The sequence below is a fragment of the Alosa alosa genome, chromosome 3 (assembly GCF_017589495.1).
Source record: "Alosa alosa isolate M-15738 ecotype Scorff River chromosome 3, AALO_Geno_1.1, whole genome shotgun sequence".
In the NCBI taxonomy this organism is placed as follows: domain Eukaryota; kingdom Metazoa; phylum Chordata; class Actinopteri; order Clupeiformes; family Clupeidae; genus Alosa; species Alosa alosa.
Window position 1 is genome coordinate 18,484,580 of NC_063191.1, and position 21,118 is coordinate 18,505,697.

The 21,118-nt window shown below is 39.9% G+C and overlaps 2 protein-coding genes across 4 annotated transcripts; one reads left to right on the plus strand and one right to left on the minus strand.

The window, feature by feature from the left end:
• Positions 1-4,655: 4,655 nt before the first annotated feature.
• si:ch1073-416j23.1 (rac GTPase-activating protein 1) lies at positions 4,656-13,411 on the plus strand. Of its 2 annotated transcripts, none has more exons than XM_048239900.1 (17): positions 4,656-4,751; positions 5,246-5,334; positions 8,278-8,480; positions 8,594-8,730; positions 8,825-8,897; positions 9,089-9,142; positions 9,244-9,336; positions 10,139-10,289; positions 10,374-10,522; positions 10,603-10,764; positions 10,848-10,943; positions 11,050-11,248; positions 11,958-12,063; positions 12,226-12,358; positions 12,600-12,723; positions 12,870-12,981; positions 13,109-13,411. In XM_048239900.1, exons 2-17 carry the CDS (start codon positions 5,250-5,252, stop codon positions 13,161-13,163), a joined length of 1,932 nt encoding a protein of 643 aa, XP_048095857.1. In that variant the 5' UTR covers positions 4,656-4,751; positions 5,246-5,249; the 3' UTR covers positions 13,164-13,411. The 2 variants fall into 2 exon arrangements, with proteins under 2 accessions (XP_048095857.1, XP_048095856.1); XM_048239899.1 differs by lacking the exon at positions 4,656-4,751 and adding an exon at positions 4,826-5,149.
• Positions 13,412-13,790: 379 nt separating this feature from the next.
• Positions 13,791-20,987, minus strand: gmppaa (GDP-mannose pyrophosphorylase Aa). 2 transcript variants are annotated; one of them, XM_048239901.1, is made up of 13 exons: positions 20,548-20,987; positions 20,043-20,140; positions 19,776-19,879; positions 19,434-19,626; positions 19,115-19,174; positions 17,217-17,347; positions 17,048-17,062; positions 16,377-16,511; positions 16,165-16,262; positions 15,914-15,960; positions 15,725-15,817; positions 15,246-15,414; positions 13,791-14,407 (listed from the first exon to the last, which is right to left on the minus strand). In XM_048239901.1, the coding sequence occupies exons 1-13, from the start codon at positions 20,585-20,587 to the stop codon at positions 14,307-14,309; spliced, it is 1,284 nt and encodes a 427-aa protein (XP_048095858.1). In that variant the 5' UTR covers positions 20,588-20,987; the 3' UTR covers positions 13,791-14,306. The 2 variants fall into 2 exon arrangements, with proteins under 2 accessions (XP_048095858.1, XP_048095859.1); XM_048239902.1 differs by lacking the exon at positions 17,048-17,062 and having other exon boundaries at positions 20,548-20,985.
• Between the last annotated feature and the right edge of the window lie 131 nt (positions 20,988-21,118).

Sequence of the window (21,118 nt, forward strand, 5' to 3'; positions counted from 1 at the left end):
CGTGTGTTAGCAGATGCAAATGCTGCAACCTCTTTGGGTAATGTCAATTTAAGGCTGAGATAAAGGCTTCCTCTCCAACTTTAACGTTCAGTCTCCATTGACAGCCTGAGGGTGCCATTCACTACTGCAGTGATCAAGTATTTGAGAAAAGAAACTCACTTCAATTCACCGTGGCATCCATACAGGGTTCCATAAGGGAAATGGATAAAGCTGCCATCTTGCACACCTTTCCATGCACATTTCATTTCATAGTCAGACCAGAAAAAAAACAACAGGGCTGCAATAATTACAATGTCTAAAATTAATTACTGCGATATCAACCATTTTAAACTCATAGAGGAGATTGCCCTGGTCTATCCCCATGCTGAACTATTCCCTCAACCAGCACAAACAAAACATCACATAAGTGCATTAAACTGAAAAGAATAATTTTGCCATGCTTATTTGTGAGAAATTAAACCTCTTAAATACATTCTCCAGAGCTAAAATGTGTTTAATGAATCAAAAGCCTCGTTATTCCTGCCAACTGATTATTTTAAAAACAATGTAAATTGGAGGGCACCCTGACGCCTAGAAATATTTAGCATTCTGCACAATGCAGCCAATGGGAATTACATTTTTATCAACACGGAGCATGAGAGGGGGGTTTACATTAGAGAACAAAACTATACTGGAATTCTGTGCTCAGCAGGAGTGGGAGGCATGGGGACATGAGGAGATATAGAGAAAATGGCGTGTGGTTGTGGGTGAAACAGGTTGATGGGTGAAGACAGACGAGTTTGGAAGGTAAAGAGAGCATGTATGCTGTGGAATATTTGGATTCTGTATTTGCCCACAGACTAAAACAGAAGAGCGTGCCTTTCACTCTTGGCTATTAAAGCATTCCATCCACTAAAATATTTTTTTTTTCATCCATGTCACTTTCTACTCCGCAAAAAGTAAGACCAGGACACGTTTTTCCCATTAATTCTACATCGGAGTTAATCAAGACAAATGGTAAAAAGAAATAATTTAGGGCAAACAAACCCTTATTTTAAACTAAACTAGATGTACCAGAGAGCGGTACAAAATATGACCGCCGCCCAGTCCAGCACATTTTTTCCACAAAAATAAATCATGCTGAAAGGCCTATATGATTCTAACTGTCTCACTAAATTGCATTATCCACACTCAATTCTCACTGGTATCTGCTAGACAACAAGTACCAAAACATGATTAGTTCATAGATTTCACATGTAAAATTCATTTTATACAACCCCACCCCCATCTTGCCTGTTCATAATTCTGAGAAATTCTTGAATTGTGTGCATGTGTTTATGTGTGTGGGTGTGTGTGTGTGTGTGTGTGTGTGTGTGTCGTATGTGTGTTTGTGCATGTGCATGCATGCGTACATATGTCTACTGTGTGAGTATGTGTCATACGTATGATTACTGTGAATGTATGTGTGTGCGTGTGTATCTGTTTATGCACATATGTGCACATGGAATGGGTTAACATGACCCCTGGAGGCAAACATACAGAAAAAATTGGTCATCCTAGGCCCTACGGTTCTCAAGATATTCACAGAAAACTGTGTCTGCCCTTTTTAATTTTTAACTAGGTGGCGCTATACATGAAATAAGTGGTAATGGGATGGGTTGACATGCCCCCTTAAGACCAACATACAAAAAAAAAGGTGGACCTCCTAGGCCCTATGGTTCTCGAGATATTCACAGAAAACTGTCTCCGGCCACCTACAGGCCAGTTGGTGTATAGTAACATAAATTAATTTATTGTGTGGCCCCCCATGAACTGAATTCCACGAAACTTGGTGTGCATTCAGAGGGTGTCATAATGATCCTACACTTCCAATTTCGTGCAGTTTTGACTATGTTATGCTATGTCACAGGTACCTGCGATTACAACACCTCATTTTTACTTTTTTGTGTTTAACTAGGTGGCGCTATACATGAAATGAGTGGTTATGGAATGGGTTGACATGGCCCCTTGAGATCAACATACAAAAAAAATGGTCCTCCTAAACCCTACGGTTCTCAAGATATTCACAGAAAACTGTGTCTGCCCTACCCTCCTTTCGGGGGGTCCAGTCCAGCGGGGGGGCACCAGATCAAAACGAAAAACGATGGTTCCATGCTATCCATGTGGGGTTACATGCCCACCAAGTTTCGTGTACCTCGGTCTTTCAGTGTCCCGGGAATCCTTGACGGAAATTTGGGAAAAAAAAAAGAAAAGGGAAAAAAAAAAAAAAATCTGACTAAACCTGCGCGGCGGTCATAATAACAAACCTTAAAAACTAGTCCTTCTAGCAACGTCCGCTTTTTACAGTCACGCTCAGGAGTCCACTCATACAATCAGAGCAAAGCTGGGATCAGTTTAGCTGCATCACATAGGTCTGTAATATGTTTCCTAAGTGCTAAATTAAAGTGGCTTCAGAGCGATGGAAGTAGAACACTTTGTATAAGGAAGGATTTTGAACACCAACTCCCACTTCTGAAGCCACTGAGCAGCTTACATTAGACGGAACCGTGGAGTCAACCAAATACAACAAAGCTGTACTCAAACACCTCCTTAATCATCACCAGAGAGCAGAGACATAGAAAAGGTGAACATTTGCACATCTATAAATACCTACATTGCCCTCTACTGGGCAAAAGTGACAATACACAGCTTTTATCCCATTCAGACACAATTGGCACAATATGTTCTAAAAAATATACTTCTGTACTTCTTTTAAAATATTTTGACAGAAGAAAGGAGACTGGATTGGCATGTTAGGCAAATACCTTCTGAGACTAACCCAAGATTCAAATAACAGATTTATACAGCAGACATCATGCAAAATAGGGGTTAAATATGATAATCAGTCTGAAGATGACAGTAGTTCTATCCCCAAAAACGGCCAAACAACTGCCTCTCCAGTACACTCTGAATGGTTACACATCCTTCTATGATAAGCCAGTGAATATCTGTCTAATATTATCATCCCCAATGGCCTCCTTGAGCTTTCAGTCAATAAGTCAAATCAGTACAGCATCCAGTGAATTCCTGCCAAGCGCTCACTGCTCAAGAACATTTTTTTGTCACTGTGCTCCATATGCTGCTATTCAAACTTTCAGCCACACACAAATACATATTGCACATGTTGCTGATGTGATGCCTCTAGCATGACAGGAGGCCAAACATTTCTCCATTTCAGCCATCAGCCCACGGAAGATATGGCTCACTACAAGATTTGGCCTCATCTATATCACATGCTCACCCACAACAGCCTATGTGATGAGCATGGATGAACAAGTAGTACCATTTAAGGGAAGAACAGAATCAAGCAATACCAATCATATGAAACAGATCAGATTACGTTCCACACAATTTTGAAGTTTTTACTGGAAATATAAGATAACCCATCCACCTGAACTTCCATATGCAGGGGCAAGTGATGCTGAGACAGGTCGACTCAAAATCAAAGAGCAGAAATGATTTAACTGGTTTAGCTCAGCTTCAGTGATGCTTGATGCCCCACTGGGTCCCAGCAAGACATCGTGACTGGGTACTGCACGCTTTGCTTGCCAGGCAGGTAGGGCCATGATGCCAAAAAAGTTCTCACCTTGCATCCCATGGCGACAGATAGGACAGACACCAAAATAAAGCCAATCAAGGTTCCATTACATACAATCAGCACATGGGACCTGTCAGCTTGTTGGATTTACCGATTGCTTTTTATCTCACCAACATCAGGTTAAAGGAGTGGTACCGCTTCCTTATCTTTCATTTGACAGAAATACTGAATACGGAATGACGACATGGTGACAGATCTACAGATGGGATTATGCTGACAAGAATTTGCCAAACCATTACGCCTTCAAGTCCCAAACTGCACATGGTCTAATCCAAAATAGTCACAGTACAAATCCCAAAAAATATGGCAGGAAGAGAAGTCAAACCAGAGGTGGGATTTCCATATAGGGAGAAGGCTAAGACCCACAGCTCTCATCACTAACCAGACTGGACAAGAGGCTACCTCACACTGGTCAATACTGAGTGACAAAAAAGGGAATAGGCCTGCAGGGTTCCTGGGTGCACAGAAACATGCAGTATTGTGCAAAAAGTGTCTTCTCTGATTCATAGCACTGTGGAGCTATTTTTGTAGGTCTATTGCTGATCTAAGCATCTGCCTCTGAATTCATAATTTTAAATTAAATTGTATCAATAAAATATAGGGTAGGAGTGTAGGCCTACCACAAGACGAACAAGGAAATTGCATGGGATTGTTTTCATCGTGTGCTGTAGCACGGACGGTTAAAGTTTACAATGTGCTGAAAAAGTTTACAAATGGGAAAAACTGTTAAACAATAGGCCTATACAGAAGCGTTCTTTATCACCTTAGGCTATTCACTGGGAGATGATGTGGAGTAGGTAGGCCTGATAGTCAGCTCCTCCATCTTTAGAACATGCATGCATAGCTTAGGCTTGCTTGTTCCAAATTCCACTCTTCGATGAGAATCATGAGAGTTCATAAAAATAGCCCTAGATATCGTCTAACTTGGCGACCGTTTAGCCTACGTTTTTTGTAAATACAATTGTCATTTGTAAGCAATCGTTGCATAAAATAAATTATTTTGCATGTCCTCTTGGTCTTCACGTGGACAGCGGTAGGCCTATTATGGGTGTGTGGGCCATTTAGGCTACGTTCTTCTCCCTCGACTACGCCACAGTTTCACAAACGAAGTGGCACCAGTCTTGCCGACCGACAGGTGAGTAGACTACCGTTGGCTAAAATAGTTAACAGCTTTAAAATTAAGAAATCACCTATCACAAAAGGTTACACTACTTTTGTCAAGGTAGACTAATATTAGACCTGTTTGAAGAGAACGGTAGCCTACGTTTTCCGAGTTGTTGTCCATGCGTTTGGGTAGGCTATTGCATAGGTTACACCTGAATTGCATTTGCGACTGATCACCATCTACAAATCTCCGTAGCTTATCTCGGGTTATAGTGAAATGCTAAAGTGTGTGTTTCGGGGCTTTTGGTTGGTATGATTGATCAATTGGCGGCCACAGAACACAGTAGGCCTACGTTACGAACCTCCCATTTATATCTGGTTGGAAATGACTCCGTCGATCAGTGGTTGGAATTCAAGTTCGATTTGTTGGTAGGACATTGTTATTCAAATAGTTAGACTTGCACAAAGCTTCTAAGACATTTTATCACAGTTCTGGATAACCTGGCCTGCTGTCGTTTTTCTCAGCTCCATGGGGGAAAGCTTTGTAAAAGACATGCTTTCCATGTGTCTTCAAAGAATGTCAATGGAAGAGGATGCCTCTAGCTCCGAACTTGGTAAGTGGCATCATAGGCTACGAATGTTGTGCTTGGGCTACTTGACTCCTGACGCCGCGGTGTTTTTCTTGGTTTTGACAAACAGAAACAAAAACAGTCAAATTCAATCCATTATAACGTTTGACAACATATTAAATATTTGGCCTAAATACAGTGCGCAGATTCACTGCGCCACATAGTCCATTGCTAGTCTAGGGTTGCAGTTTTCGGTCTAGGTTTTTCCATTAGTTGTCTGTCCCAATCAGCTACGACCCATTGAGGAAGGGATTTAGTGAAGCCTTTATTTGTTGCATTTGCCAAGTCACTTACAAAGGGTTTTAAATTCTGTCGCACTCGACCCTGCAGCTTCCTTCTCTTAAAGGAACCGTATGTAAGAAATGTATTTCAATTAATCATAAAATGGCCCTGATACGTCACTAGACATTAAGAAATCATGTTCATTTCAAATACTTATATCACTGACAATAGTAGACCGGCCAGGATATTGTCATTTAAAAAGTGAAGTTGCAGCCCTCAACTGATGTTGATGTTGTGTTTTGGCCTGAATCGCCACTCTCCACCTATCCACTAATCACAAAGTCAGTAGCAAAGATGGTTAATTACGAAGATACTTCATGAGCGGCCATTTCCTGTCCCTGGAAATTTATGCAAATAGGGTAGCAGTACACGCCCCCGCACATTTATGCAGTGATCGGGCTCTCTTTTTAACATTGAGGTCTATGGCAGAATCCAAGAATTTCCCAGAATTTGTCAAAGCCTTATTTTTCTGAGCAATGGATGCACATTTCGGACATGGTATCATGATCTCCAAACACTCCTCCCTATTTCAGTAGAATGTTGTGATCGTATGACCCTCCAGTCGGGAGAAAATCAACATTAATGAAGGTGTAGGCTACACAAAGTTTATTTTGTAGGGGAGAGCCGGGACAGTTGAAACACTTTTTAATTAAACGTAATTTACAAAGCAATCGTACCACACTGAAAGCTAATATTTGGTCACTAGTAACCTACATCTGTCCTCTGTCAAATACAGATGCATTTTCAGCTTTGAACAAAACCGTTCAGGAATTATTACAACAAAAGTGGGGCGTCGTGAATATGTTTCATCATTCGGCCCCTCCTGGTCGGGACACTTGAAACAACATAAGGGGACGAATGAAACATACAGTTTTAGCCATATAAACGTCCAACAACTTCGAAATTTTACTACATATCATGAATGGTAGGCTACTCCCAAAAGGTTTTATTTTAGATAGATTGTTGCAGGGCTATACGTCTTTGTGCATGTCTGTTAACAACTCATTGCCATCATCAAGCGTGTATGAAGCGGTTTTTGAAATATCATGCCCTGTGGATGATTCTGCCATGTTTATAGCTAGAACGGTAAGCTTTCCCATTTATATCATGTTTATATTGTTGAAAATGTCATTTCACTAGGTTTTTACGTGGGTTAGGCCAATGCACATCCATAAGTAGGCTTAACGACCCACCGGCCGTCAGTCTCCATAGGATAACATGGGAAAACTCGACCCCCTACCTGGTGGGCCCAAATGTATTTTCATCTTCCTAAAACTGTTTTTCTATGTCTTACCAACATAAATGCTTGTTTAAACACAGTTATTTGTGCATTTAATTAAAATGCATGGAGTTACAGCCTGGTCGGGACGATTGAAACACGACACAGACATATGTCACTATAGCTTGTTTTGCTTTCCATGTAAACAAGCATGCGATATGAAAGTCTGGGATTGTGGAGAACACTAAATGGTCTACTGAATAAGCATTAAGTCAAACCTTTAAATGAAAAACACTCATTGATAATCAAAACAAATGTAACCGCTAATGAAGTTTACTTTTGCGCATCAAAACTCGTTTATCGCCAGTAAGTCCGTGATAAAATGACATAGCAGGAAGATATTTGGCTGATAGAAGGAGGTTAACATGCTCTATGTTTTGACCGAAGGACGTCGGTCTATCATCATTACACTCGGATAAAACTGGATTGTTTCATTCGTCCCGTGTTTCAGTCGTCCCGGCTCTCCCCTACTCCGGCTTGTCTGGCGTGGAACCGAGGCGTTCAAATGTAAGTCATACGTCAGTGACACGCCCCTGTGCAGGCGGGAACTGAACCAGAGCCCGTCTCTGACTGAACTCCACTTTGCCCTCATAGACATGAACTAGGACGACCCATCTTGCTACGCATTCATTATCTTTGTCAGTAGTCTTTCGGCATGTGGGTTGGCAACCTCGAGTCAGGGGGGAGGGGATACACCGCTCTACAGTAATTTGAAAGTGATTGCAGTACCAGTTTTGGCCACAATCTTACATATGGTTCCTTTAAGCTGAAGAGTTCTCCCCTGTTTTTGTTTGTTTTGTTTTTGTTGAAGCTATGTATTGTTAAAGAAATGAGTAACACTGCTGAATCAGAGAAAATATATTGGGCTGTTTTTTTTTTTTTTTTTTTTTTTTTTTTTTCATTTTAGGCCTAACCTAGGCAGTAAAACTACTTCAGACATGACATGATTTCATCATATCTTATTATTAAATCTTGGCTGGACAAGGGACATAGGCCTAGTAGGCTACTGATGTCAATCTTTAGACATCTCTTGCTGCCCAATCCACTCAGGTGCCAAAGCCCAACTGATACAAGAACAGGGAATACAGGTTATGGACAGTCAGATAAAAAAGGGAATGCTTACAATTTGGTCGAGGTTTCAGTCTCTGTAAAGGTTTGGGGTGCTCATCATCAGAAGAGGTTCTCATCATCAGCCTCCAAATACAGAGAGGAAAAAACCCATAGCTTTCAGCCAGTGTTTCATTAAGGATTTTTATTTTTTCTAGAGGAGTACCCCCGTTCTTTTACTCTTTGTCATGTAAAATGTTTTTCAAAGTAGCCTTTGGTTTGGGTGAGCGGCTGCTGTCAATCTCACATCTTTGAATCAGTGTTTCTTCAGATGGCAAGGAACTTTGAGGTCACCAGAATGAGGTGGCTCCATGCGGAAGTGGAACTCAAGAAGTGCAGGGAGCTGCTGTTGAAGTCTGACATAGTCCGGGCAGCATTAGAGGTCCAGTTGAAACATGCTCGTAACCAGGTTGATGTAGAGATCAAGAAACGGCACAAGGCAGAGGCTAACTATCAGTATCTGGTAATCTAGTGGTTTCCCTTGGCTTTACATTGAATCAACTATCTTAAATGTGTGTGGTCTATTTTAAATGGATGGAAATCTGATGCCTGTGTTCTGTGTCATTTGTTGCACAGGAGCGCCAGATTAAATTGATATGTGACATACTGGTGAATGACAGTAAGTCAAGTGCATGTCTCAATGATGAACAGAGATCTATGCTGGCCAACTTCAATCATAAAGGACTTATTGTTCCACAGCAGAAAGGCAGACGGTATATTTTTTTTTATATAATTCTGTGTTGTGTATTTGGTCAGTGACGTTAAAGGTTGTGAGTTGTGTATTAAATCAGCCAATTCTCTTTACAGGTTGTCTATCATTGATGAGTCATCATTCCTGTCACATTCTGACATTAGTTATGATAGAACTGATGATGATCTGGTATGTGTTTTTTTTTTTTTTTTTTTTTTTTTTTCCGTATAGATTCAAAAACCTTGATGTATATCTATTTATTTATTCTTTCATTTTAGACATTCTGACCCGATATTCTAACATAATCTACAAAATCAGCCCATCATTACCCCATTGCCCAAGCATCCATATAATTAAGAACATTTGTCCCATCCCTACAGGACTTGGATACAGCAGTGTTAAAACCTCTTAAATCAAGAGTACGAGAGAAAAGGGTAAGAGTCACAATGCCCTGCACAGCTATCAATCTTATGACAACGTTGTATGGTTATTGTGAAGACACAGCTGTGATGGCATGAATTCTGGCTGTTTTCAGCGATCCTCCATGGGACCCAGTGCCCACGCTCAGAGGCGAAGTAGAATAAATGGCCGGTCAGGAGATTACCTCGGAATGAGAGTGACAGAAAAAGTAAGTAGGCACAAACTCACAACTGCCTTGTTTCTTCCCACCCATGAAAGTCTTCAGCTATAGAAGTCTTCTTGTTTCTGAGATGGGCCATAGTAAACCTACTAGAAGAAACTGGGCAGAAAATGGCAGGGAATATAGTGTGTTAATTTGTTTTTAATGAAAGGCAATTCAAATGCCCCTAGAAGACCTAAGTTTCAAGAACATGGTGGCAATTTAATGTTCACCGTGAACCAGAATGTGCAGTTATGCTATGTATTTTTGTTGTTTTTGCTCGTCTTTTCAGGCATAGTAAAATAAAAGTTGGGGGGGGGTTCCTCTGACTGTACTTTTGATATAATCCCTTGGGGCATTTGCTGCCTGTTAACAAAACATTAACACTTTATCGTGCTCCATAAAACCCCCTGCCATTTCCATCCATTTCTTTCTTGAAAACTGTGCTTCTATTGTTGGGAGTAGTGGGGTGTCATGTCCCATAAGAGAGCTCATTCATCAGTCCCCAGACCCGGCGCTTGGCACCATCCTCCCCGTGCCCACCTCTCTGTTCAGGTGAAAACACCAGTGGACCATACCCAAGCTGTGTGTGTGTGTGTGTGTGTGTGTGTGTGTGACATTCCCCACTCCCACTTGGGTGACAAGGACCGCTGAAATGGAACAAGGCAATTCAGCACTTTGAAAAAGTCCATCTGTCCTCATGAAAAAGTGAATGCAGACTGTGAGTAGGGCAATGTGACTGCAGTGTTGTGACCTGAGAGAGGAGGGGGGAAGACACAAACTCTCATTTTTCCCCTTCCTGTCTTTTCAGTCTATTCAGGAAGTTGAGACCACAGTAGTGAAGACGTCGGTCAGCACTCCAGAGAATAGAAGTTCGATTCAGTTGGTCATTGACATAACTCAAGAACCTCCAGACAGGCCCCGTCGTAATCACATCTATGAGGGGTTCCCATCTGTCTCTGGTAAGGTGGTCATATGTATACAGGTGTATAGTATTTTGCTCAGGGAAAATGCATTGTACAAATATATGTATATAATGCTTTCAGATCAAACCTCTGTGTGGTGTCAAGATGAATCCAAAATGGAGACCCCGTCTGTGATGGAAATGGAGATGACGTCTGTAGAACCCCAACTGCCAGAGGCCCTGACTCCTACTGAGGACAAAACCCTCCGCCATGTTTTTCTGTCCAAAACTGTAAGATGATGCTCACTTCGATTAGTTTTGAAATGTACTATACTTTTGCCAATACTGTAGCATTGACATTTTGATCTCAGGTTATCAGACCTGAGACATGTTTGCCTTGTGGGAAACGAATCCGATTTGGCAAGATGGCGATGAAGTGTCGTGACTGTCGGATCATTTCCCACCCCGAATGTAAACACCTGTGTAATGAGTCTTGCTCTCCAATTGCCCATGGCAACCCTCAACCTACTGAGGTAATTTACCCCCTGTTATTTACACATGAGTTCATACTGGTGAACATTTTGTCCCTAATTTTGTTTTTCTCTTGCATTTTCAGGACACTTTGGAAAGCTTTGCTCCTTCTACCCACCCAAGAGTCCCCCTGCTCATTATGCAATGTGTAAATGAAATTGAGAAACGAGGACTTAAGGAGGTAATGTTTGTCTCTACTCTATATGGGAAAGTATTGATTATATCACAGAGAAACATAACTGAACATATTCTAGCAATTGAGGTGTGTGTGTGTGTGTGTGGTGCAGAGAGGGATTTACCGTGTGCCGGGAGGAGAGCGCATGGTCAAGGAACTGAGGGAGAGGTACTTGACTGGCAAGGGCCCACTGCTTCTCCGCAAAGTAGACGATATCCATGTAATCTGCGGTCTCCTCAAGGACTTCCTGAGGAAACTCAAAGAGCCTCTGATCACGTTCCAGCTGCACCAAAAATTCATGGAGGCCAGTGGTAGGTATGCTCTCTCAATCCATAATAAAACTATGTTTGACTCTGGGGGTAACCTTTACAGCAGTCGTGGTGTCTTGAGTCACATTCTTACCAATGCTGAGACTTGGGAATCAAATCTGGCTTATAAACATGCATATGACTCATGTTTTTAAATGGAGGATTGACAGGGTTTGTCATTAGTGCATATGTCAAGGTTATGGTTTAATTTGAAGAGCAGACTTGAATAATCAACAAATCATCTTCTCTCAGTGATTTGCTTTCTGCATATTCATATCTGCCTTGTCTGTGTACTTGAAGGAAGGTTAAGTGGTACATTTAGGAAGCATCAGATGTCTACAGTGTTTAAATCATACTAAGCATGTCAGTTTTGCAGCAACAATGAAATGCAGGGTCACCAGGGTATAGCGCCTCCCTTTTTAAATGAGAAATTAAAATGGATGTTTGAGGGAGGGCCACACCATCTAATTTGCAAGGCCACTAATGGAAGAAGCATACAAATGAGAATTATGTCTGGTTCATACTCTTTAATTTCTAAAGCTGGTGTGGCAGCGGTGATTTGTTTTTGTTGTCATTTGTTTCAAATCCACCCATAGTCCTCAGCCATGACGGGAATGGTATACATTTTAATTCTGCTCACACCCTTTTGTGTAAAGGGTATATTTCTTTCATTGTCCTACATGGCCTGAAAGCAATGGATTATTTGTCACAGAGATTGCAGAGGATGACAACAGTGCAGCAATGATGTTTCAGGCCATAGGAGAGCTTCCTGCTGTCAACAGGGAAACGCTGGCTTTCCTCATGCTACATTTGCAGAGGTAACACCACTTACTGAAAAATGCCCTCAAGGGTCCTTTATGTTGTTGCTGACAGAAAAAAAAGTGATGCATTACACTTTCTACATTTTTTTTTTTTCTACCACACATGTAGAAATGTGCCATTCCAAATTCAGTAGTTACTGTTTATGAATTTCTATACAGAGTCATGCAGAGCCCATTGTGCCAGATGGATCTTAACAACCTGGCCAGAGTGTTTGGGCCGACTATCGTTGGCCACAGCATGTCTGAACCGTCACCAATGACCATCATGAGGGACACCACCACACAGCCCAAAGTCTGTAATGTTGTTTTATCTCATTTTAGATGTTTTTATTTGGTGATGTATGGTGGAGATGACTTGACTCAAATGGTTATCATGAAAGTTACAGATGTGTCATTGCTATGCATTTTGCCCTCAGTGAGGAGCTCATGACATTTGAATTAACATACCGGTAATTTCCTCACCAATAGATTATATGCCATGCATGTCCTGTGGAGTTGAAAATGGAACTTCTCATCCTCATTTCCCTTCCTAGGTCATGGCAAGACTGCTGTCTTTTAGTGCTGAATATTGGAAAGGCCTCATCAGAAATGAAAGGAGTGTCACATCAACTTCAATTGATGCAAAAATAAACTTTGAAGGAAAAAGTACTGATAGGGGTAAGTGTATTTTGACAGTGTATCCTGCTAATGTGTTGGTTAGACCTTTTTGTAAATGCATGTTCCTAGCCATTTCCCAGATCAAGTTCTTTGACATGACATGTTGCACCGGGACTACTTTCCTTTACTCTGTTGTCCCCATCCAGATAACATGTTTACACCGGTCATTTCTCCTGAGACTGCGGCTTATTCCAAGGTTCCTAGCACCAGTGCTCTAAAAGGAAGAATTAGGACCTTTGGCAATGCTTTTGGCAGCTCGTAAGTTTTTTTTTTTTTTTTTTTTTCTTCTATCTCCAGGTCTTTAGAAATGTTTAGTAACTGCTGTTGTATAGCATCATTCATTTACAACCATAAATTCCCGACTGCCCTTCTAACTCTTTTTCAGAGGCAAGCATAGGCCTGATCCAAAAAAGAACCGTTTCTTTACCTCCCCTAAATGATGCAGAACTCAATATCTTGCATCAACATGACAATCACTTTATTGATTAGCTTGAATAAAATAAATGGCTTTATTGTAATTTAAATGTTGTGTATGAACATCTAAATAAGTAAAATAATATTATACAATTTGGAAGCATGTCTTGCAGGTGAACATCTTGGTCAGCCTGAGTATTTACTAGCAAAGATGTGTGTACAACATGCTGAATATTTTGATGTCAGATTGAAATAAAGTTTATACTTTTTGCAATGAAGTTCAATATTTTTTTTTTACTAATGGAGGAATGATTAAACAATTAATGTTTATCGGTGAGCTTGTTTTATGATTTTTCTTGAGGGAAAAAATCCATCTTCTCTTCGAATGTGTCAGTGCTGATGGATTTAACTATAATCTAAAATCAACATGCTCAGTACAAAAGGGTAATACAATATGTTGATTGCTTTTCTGATTAATGTGTGTGATTATTGTGGCAATAAAACCACCAATCAAGGCCTGCAATGACATTACAACAAATTGTGATTCCAATAAGTCCAATATCCAAAAGAAAAAGTGTGTGTGTGTGTGTGAATATGCACACATAATTACAATTTAACATAAGAATGCAGGGGGAAATGCAATTAACTTTAAGTCTCTTGGCACTCAGGTAGCTTAGTTTATTTTACACTGCAGGTCAAAAAAAAAATTCAACAGCTTTCATTAGCCTTTCAACATATAAATGACCTAATACACAATGAAATCTGATTAAGTTCAACAGATTCATCACAGACACCATTGAACACTGCCAGAGTGATACGAACTTGTTAAGAGGCTGACTGAATGACAATTCCCCAACATTATGCTGTGTCACCCCCATCAGTGGTTTATCTCGACCAACTTTTTTTTTTTTTTTTGCCAGGGCTACCCGAAGTGTGTTAATAACTAAACGGTAGTGTAAAAAGGTTCCACTTTCACATGCCAATACTGAACAGTCACATCCATTTCTTGAGTAGCCCGATTCTCTCCATCTACACAAACCATTGTTGCACCTTCCCAGTGCCTTCACAACTTCCATGAGGTAAACTTTGAGTGCAATGTCTACCAGAAACTGCATTATATCACATTCTGCTTCAGACATCACATTCTGATGTGGAAAAAAGAAAGTTCACTAAAGAATGATTTGATTTTTGAAACTCCTATTCAGATCTTTATGAGGAAGGACGATAGAGTTCAGTATGATAACTTCAGATGGGATATTCACATTGCAACCTGTAGAGATAAAAAGAATATTAATTTTAAATATGCATCTACTGTTTTTTGCCTTAATTTACCATCAAGGCATGTTTTAATATAATACAATATTAATATAATAAATATAATATAATATAATACTGATATAATCCCTTTTGCAATAGAATAATAAATAAATGGGATGAATGAAATAATTGAGAAACAATTAAGAATTAAGAAACAATGAAATAGCTACAATGCAACAATGATCCAAAATATAAATTGTATGCATTTCTGTCAAAACAACAATAGCATTTGTTTGGCTGAAGCAATGCCATGTCTTTTAAAACTAAATTACAGACAATTATTGTCCCTTGAGAAGTGTGTCTCTGTGTGTGTGACTATCATAAAATAGATCCACACAGATATGAGAACTGTTCAGAACAGGAGCTCTAACGTGCACATAAAGGACCCTATTTCCTTGCTCCATCAGACTTAACTAACTTGTGTACAGCTCAACCTGCCCTAATAATAACACATGCGATCTGTCTGGCCAATCTATAAGACAAGTTCAGGTGTGGCTGGAGAATAAAGATCAGGCCTCCAGTAAAAATGACTGGGGGCCCGCGGCAAAATAAATAAGTTCATTAAGGAAGTATCTCTCATTAAGGTAGAAGCTATAAAGAAAATAATTTAAAAAATAAAAACCTTGCTTTCTGCTCGCTACTTTTCCAATGTATGTGTGTGGCCTATTTATGTATTATTGTTTCAAAATAATGCATAATAACATAATAATGCACATAAGTAAATCAATGAACTGTGCATAAGTGTGGCAGATGATAAAGCATCTTTTGACAAACACACAAAATAAACTCACCCAGAATGGTTATTGATGGAGTGAGTTTTCCATCCCTGAAGAGAGTTTCACTGTCCATTTTAGCATAAGGGTCATTTGGGTTTGGGTCGCTGGGTGTGCCCTCCACTCTTGACCACTTTCCTATAGTACTATCCCATCCTACAATGCTGTTCAGTACACAACTGTGATCCTGGTGAGGAGCAAAGACCACAGTCAGATACACAGCAAACACTATCTACCCAATTTAAACAATGACACAATTTAGCATGACAATGGGCATTTGTTAAAGTTGCCTACTGAACCAGAACTTGCCCAATCCATTCAGTGTTTACCAAACGAACTTTTAACTGAAAATTGCTACATACTGCAAATGGTTGGCATAACAGCAAAAGGCCTAGGCATTGCCTTCAATTCCGGTTGAATTTGACACTGTCTGTCACACAACACAGTTTATTTTTGTTGATCTTAACAGGCTTTTAAAAGTTCCAAAGTAGACCTGCCTGTAATGTGGCCCCATGGAGGATGATGGATTCTCTCACACGCACTCCTGCTCCTATGGTTACATCGGTCCCTATGGATACGTTAGGTCCAAGCTGACAACACATAAGAGAAGTTTTTGTTACGTAATCATATCACCTCCCATGTTCCAAGTGCCATCCCCTCTCACCAAATTCATCAACTAAACTTACCACTGCTGTCGGATCAATATTAGCTGTTGGATGAATGTAAACATTTCCTGCAAGAAAAGCGACTATTGTCAGCACATTCTGATAAAACACTCTTGAAAGGACAAAATTCCACATTGTTACATTACACTACATTAAATTACATTACATTTGGCTGATGTATTTTTAGCCAAAGCAACCTACAACATGGTAAACAGTTTACATTGTTGCTTAAAAAGACTTAGCAGTTTCATTGTTGCTTAAAAAACACTTACCACTTATCTTTGGCCCTCCATCTTTATTTGTGGCCAGCCTCTCTGGATGTGTTTGATGGTACTGGTTAAGATACAGTCGACTGGCATATATTGCAGACCTTTGAAAATACATAAAAAAAAAGGCTTATTGATCTGTGCGGTCAATCAACAACGACACAATCAACGGAGACCTACAAAAGAGAAGTAGGTGCGAGTGGAGAGGCAGGACCCACCCAGCTGATTTGATCTGACTCCAGAAGCGGTGGGTCTTGTAAACGTAGAGTTTGCCCTGGCCTGCCAGCGCCGTGAAGATGTCCTGCTCCAGACGGATCACCTCGGCCCGATGCCAGCCGTTCGACTGCTCGTCCCTGATGGACAGAACTCACTGGATCAGAGCAAGTCTAAATCACAATCACACTGCTTTCATTTCTCAATGTTTAACACTGACAACAGGCAAACACAGAGATGCTGAAAGCAAGATCAGGCTTGCCCAACAGTTAATCCAAGCTAGTTGCAGGTTAAACTGAGAATGCAGTTAGGTTGTTTTCCCTAAATCAAATGAGAATGGTGATATCTACACCTAGTTTTATATTTTAATAACAAATCGACCATATATCTATACATGAAAAAACAAAAAACAAACTAAGGAGCAATAATTTTTGGTAAACACACTACAACAAGCATATTATCCTGACACCTACTTAGCTTAGCTACATACATGGTAAGTTCAAGGCAAACATCAAACCACAATCGCCAAACCGTGTCACATTCCAACACCTCATCTAGTACGCTATGCACCACACAAGTGGATGTTGCACCAAACTCAAACTACAAGCAGACAGCAGAACAGAACACATCTGATACTACAACCACCACAGCATCAGGGCTTCTCACTCCAACTTACCCCTCATCGGCATATCTGAACAGCAAAAAGAATGATGTAAGGTAAGGGAGAGGGAGGGGGAGGGGGGTAAGACAAATGAAGAGACTGATAGGATGGAAATGACTGAATGAAAAAGAAAAACAAGGATAGCACGGCGGAGGCATCCCACACAGGGATCCTTCCCACTCACAAAAGCATGTCCTGCTGGTTCTTCTGGAAGACGGTTCCGATGTGCTGGAATATGTCTGGTGTGAACAGATATATCCCACAGTTTATGATATCACTGACAAACGTGCTGGGCTTCTCCACATAATGCAAAACCTAAAAAAGGGTCACAATTACTTCATATGTTTTTAAACAAAATGGAACATATAATGTGAAATGTTTCACAGTTCACTGATATGGAAAACATGGTCAATTTCTCTGGTTGTACTAGGTATGTGTTGAAGTTGTATTCTGTAAACTGACTAACTCAATTGTCAATTCCAATTAAAAAATAGCCATAGAACATTTATTTGCAGAAAATGACAATTGGTCAAAATGAGAAAAAGATGCAGCGTTTCAATGTTTCACTGGCTGATGTTTCAACTTAGAAGTTTAGATATCAACATTTGACAAAATAACCCTGATTTTTAATCACAGTTTTTATGCATTTAAGCATGCTTTCAGTCTCCAACTGTCTTTGACATTGGACGACTTTATAAAACGACTGTATAAAACGTTTATACCACTCCTGGAACAAAAAAAACAAGCAGCTTGGTGTTGTTTGCTGACTAGTGAGCATCCATCTTCCTCTTGATCACATTCCACAGGTTTTTATTAAGTTTTCAAACTGCTTAAAAATTCCTATAGCATTAGCCTAGGTGAACCCAGACGAACCTGTTAGCAAATTTGAATTTTCTCTGCAAGTTGGTCTGGAAAGGAGCCAATTGGCATCCGTTTCTGAATCACCAAAAACTCAGGGATGTGTATTTTCTTTGGAATTGAGTACACAACTCTATTTAAAACGTTCCTTTACAAGAAACATATGTTTGCTGAACATCTGAAATGATTTGGTAGGACTTTAATGCGCAATTTTTTGTTTAATTTCACTACTGGTTACGCCTGTGGAAGTAGAAAAACTGCAAGTTCAGAAACAGATGCCATTGGGCTCCTTTCTAGATGTACCTGCAGAGCAAATTTAAATCTGCTTACATGTTTGTCTGTACGGAGCCCAGGAGGTATCATTGCAGGATATTTTTGTGTATTGAGGGAATGTGTGCTCATCTAAGTAAATTGTGAACTCATTTTACTAAATTGTGGTCTCGTTTTACAATATTGTGTGCACAATTTAGTATATTGTGTGCTCACTTTACTACATCGTGTGCATGTTTTACTAAATAATGCGATCATTTTACGAAATTGTGCTCTCAATTTAGTAAATCATGCACACATTTTACTAAATTGTGTGCACGTTTTTTTTTTAATTGTTTGCTCAATTTACAACAATTAAAATAAGAGCACAATTTAGTAAAACGAGCACAACATTTATTTAAACATGCGCATAATTTACTAAACCATGTGCACGATTTACTAAATTCAGAACACAATTTAGTCAAATGAGCGCACTACTTAGTAAAACGTGCACATGATTTAGTAAAATGAGCACACAATCTAGTAAAATGAGCATGTTTTCTAGATATGTACCGAAAAAAATATCTTGCAATGATCCCTCCAGGGTTCCGTATGTCTGGGTTCACTGCTGCAATGTATTACATGAGCCTTAAACTACAATGGTCCTTTTGGGCATACTTATTCACATGGGCACAAAATGTCCATTCCTGGCGCTAAAGGGCAAAGTTAGTTATCCAGAAAGATACACCATTGCCCTCCATTGCCCTCAATTGTTCTGGATTGGAGGTTTTTGAATTACAACTGTGTTGCAACTGCATTACACAGACTCGTCAGATAGGGCCGCTATTGCTGAAATAACAGCCAATTATTTTAGGTACAAAAACCTATTCCTTAATCGAGTTGTTAGGAGTGAAGTCATAACAAAACCAAAACTATCAGTAACCTGTTGAACACAAACACTTGAAATTGATGTACCTCGTTTGTTTGCTGGTTTTCCACAATGCATCCATAGTTCATGGACTGTTTTCTGTTGGCCTGTAAACACAACACAAGGTTGTTAACAGCCTGAATTCAGAAAAATGCATATACAATATTTCAGAAAAAAGTATCACATTTAACAGCTGAACAACAGTTGTGTAGATGTATCCTCATACCTATACTTAAAATTCATGTTTTTAAAATCCTAATGAGAGATGGTTTCTTCACCACAACCCAACATCTTAATGTGTAAAACTCTGTCTCTTTCCTTATGGTTATGGTATAGTTAAGGTATTTGGCGTTTGTTTATCCTTACAGTAGTCCCAAGAATGACAAAGCTGTATGTATCTCCATGCTCTTTCTGAAATGCCAGCATCTCAGGAAGTGGAAACTCTGAACACACATCAGCATTCATGACAAAGAAAGCCTCTGGAGCTCCAGACAGTATCTGATCTCTGAAGTGATAGATGCCTCCACCTGTGCCCAGAGCTGCATACTCCTGCAAATATCTAGAAGACAGCATTTTGACATTTATTTCATTGACTCAAACATCAAGAAACAAATGAAACAGATGGACTTGTGTCATAATATATGATAAGGATTACATCCAAATAAGATGATTTATTGTTGAATTGTACGAGTAAATCCATGACTTTACCTGATAGAAACTTTAAAGTCCTGTTGAGCACACATCAGAAATCGATTGAGCTCCTCGTTTGGCTGGTAAAATCCAATAAGCAGGATCTCTTTCATGTTTGGTATCTAAAAAAACAAAAACCCTGGTATTATCATTATTCAATCAAAATGGCCTATTATGTACCTAATATCCCATGCATATGTAAAATTAATTGCATTCGGAGCATTATCTATGTGTCCACTAACAATAACGTTATAACGTTAGTTGAAGCTTGAGGCCTTCGCATACCTTTGCACACGCCTCTATGTGATGCTGCAACATTGGCACGCCTGCCACTGGAAACAATGGTTTCGGGACTTCAAACGACAGCGGCCGAAACCGAGTTCCTGTTTGAAGTGTATACAGTACAAGTTTATGAACTTTTACACGGAGTACTGAGTGGTAACTAACAATATGTTGCAATAGCTAGGTAAATGCTAAATGACTGTAACGTTATTATCCCAAAACAGAGGCTGCAGGAACATACCATATTGAAAACAACGTGATATATCAAACAAATGCATGATATTTACTTGCAAAGCGACTTAATCTTCCAGCTATTCGGGGTCTTACTGACGTTAGTTAGCAATTTAGCATAGTAGTGTGGTTCATTAGCCATGGCCAAACAAACTTTGGTTAACGTCTGTTGGTGTTGGCCTATCACACATTTCATAAATAGTTGGTAACCATATTTTAGCAACCATAATACCAAAATGCACATATACACCTTCAACAGCAGAGCGGTTTGCCTCACCTTTCTGCGGACCTCCAATGAGTATGACAGTCTTCAACATGTTGATTAGCCAAGCTAACGTTAGCTATCCTAACTGTATTGATGTTAGCCAGGTGGAGGCTAGCTATGGAAATATTTACGGATGTCTTAGCCTGTTTTAATGCGTTACTGTCGGTTAACAACAGCGTTACTAACATCACCCACTGATGTTCCCTCTGAGTTAACGTTATATCGCAGTCTAACTAAATGACAACACTTTACTAACGTTAAACAGTTTTCAGAATGACGACAGGCTGCCAGAGCATTGCATCCGCACACAACGTTAAACCCAAACCAGACCCGTCAGCCAAACAACCATACAACCCTTCAAAATACAGCTGGGCATTATGGGAGATCTGCAGGTGTTTACAAAGTAACTTCACTGACGAGCGCAGGTGGAGGATGAGGATAATAGCATTCATCATTAGAGGCTGCATGCTCAATATTATTTCTGTTGATGTCAAGAGAACAGTAGGACCTAGCCTATAACTTTCAACTGTTGGGCTAACGAAGACATAACCTAGGCCTACCACAATGAAGATAGACCCGCCTA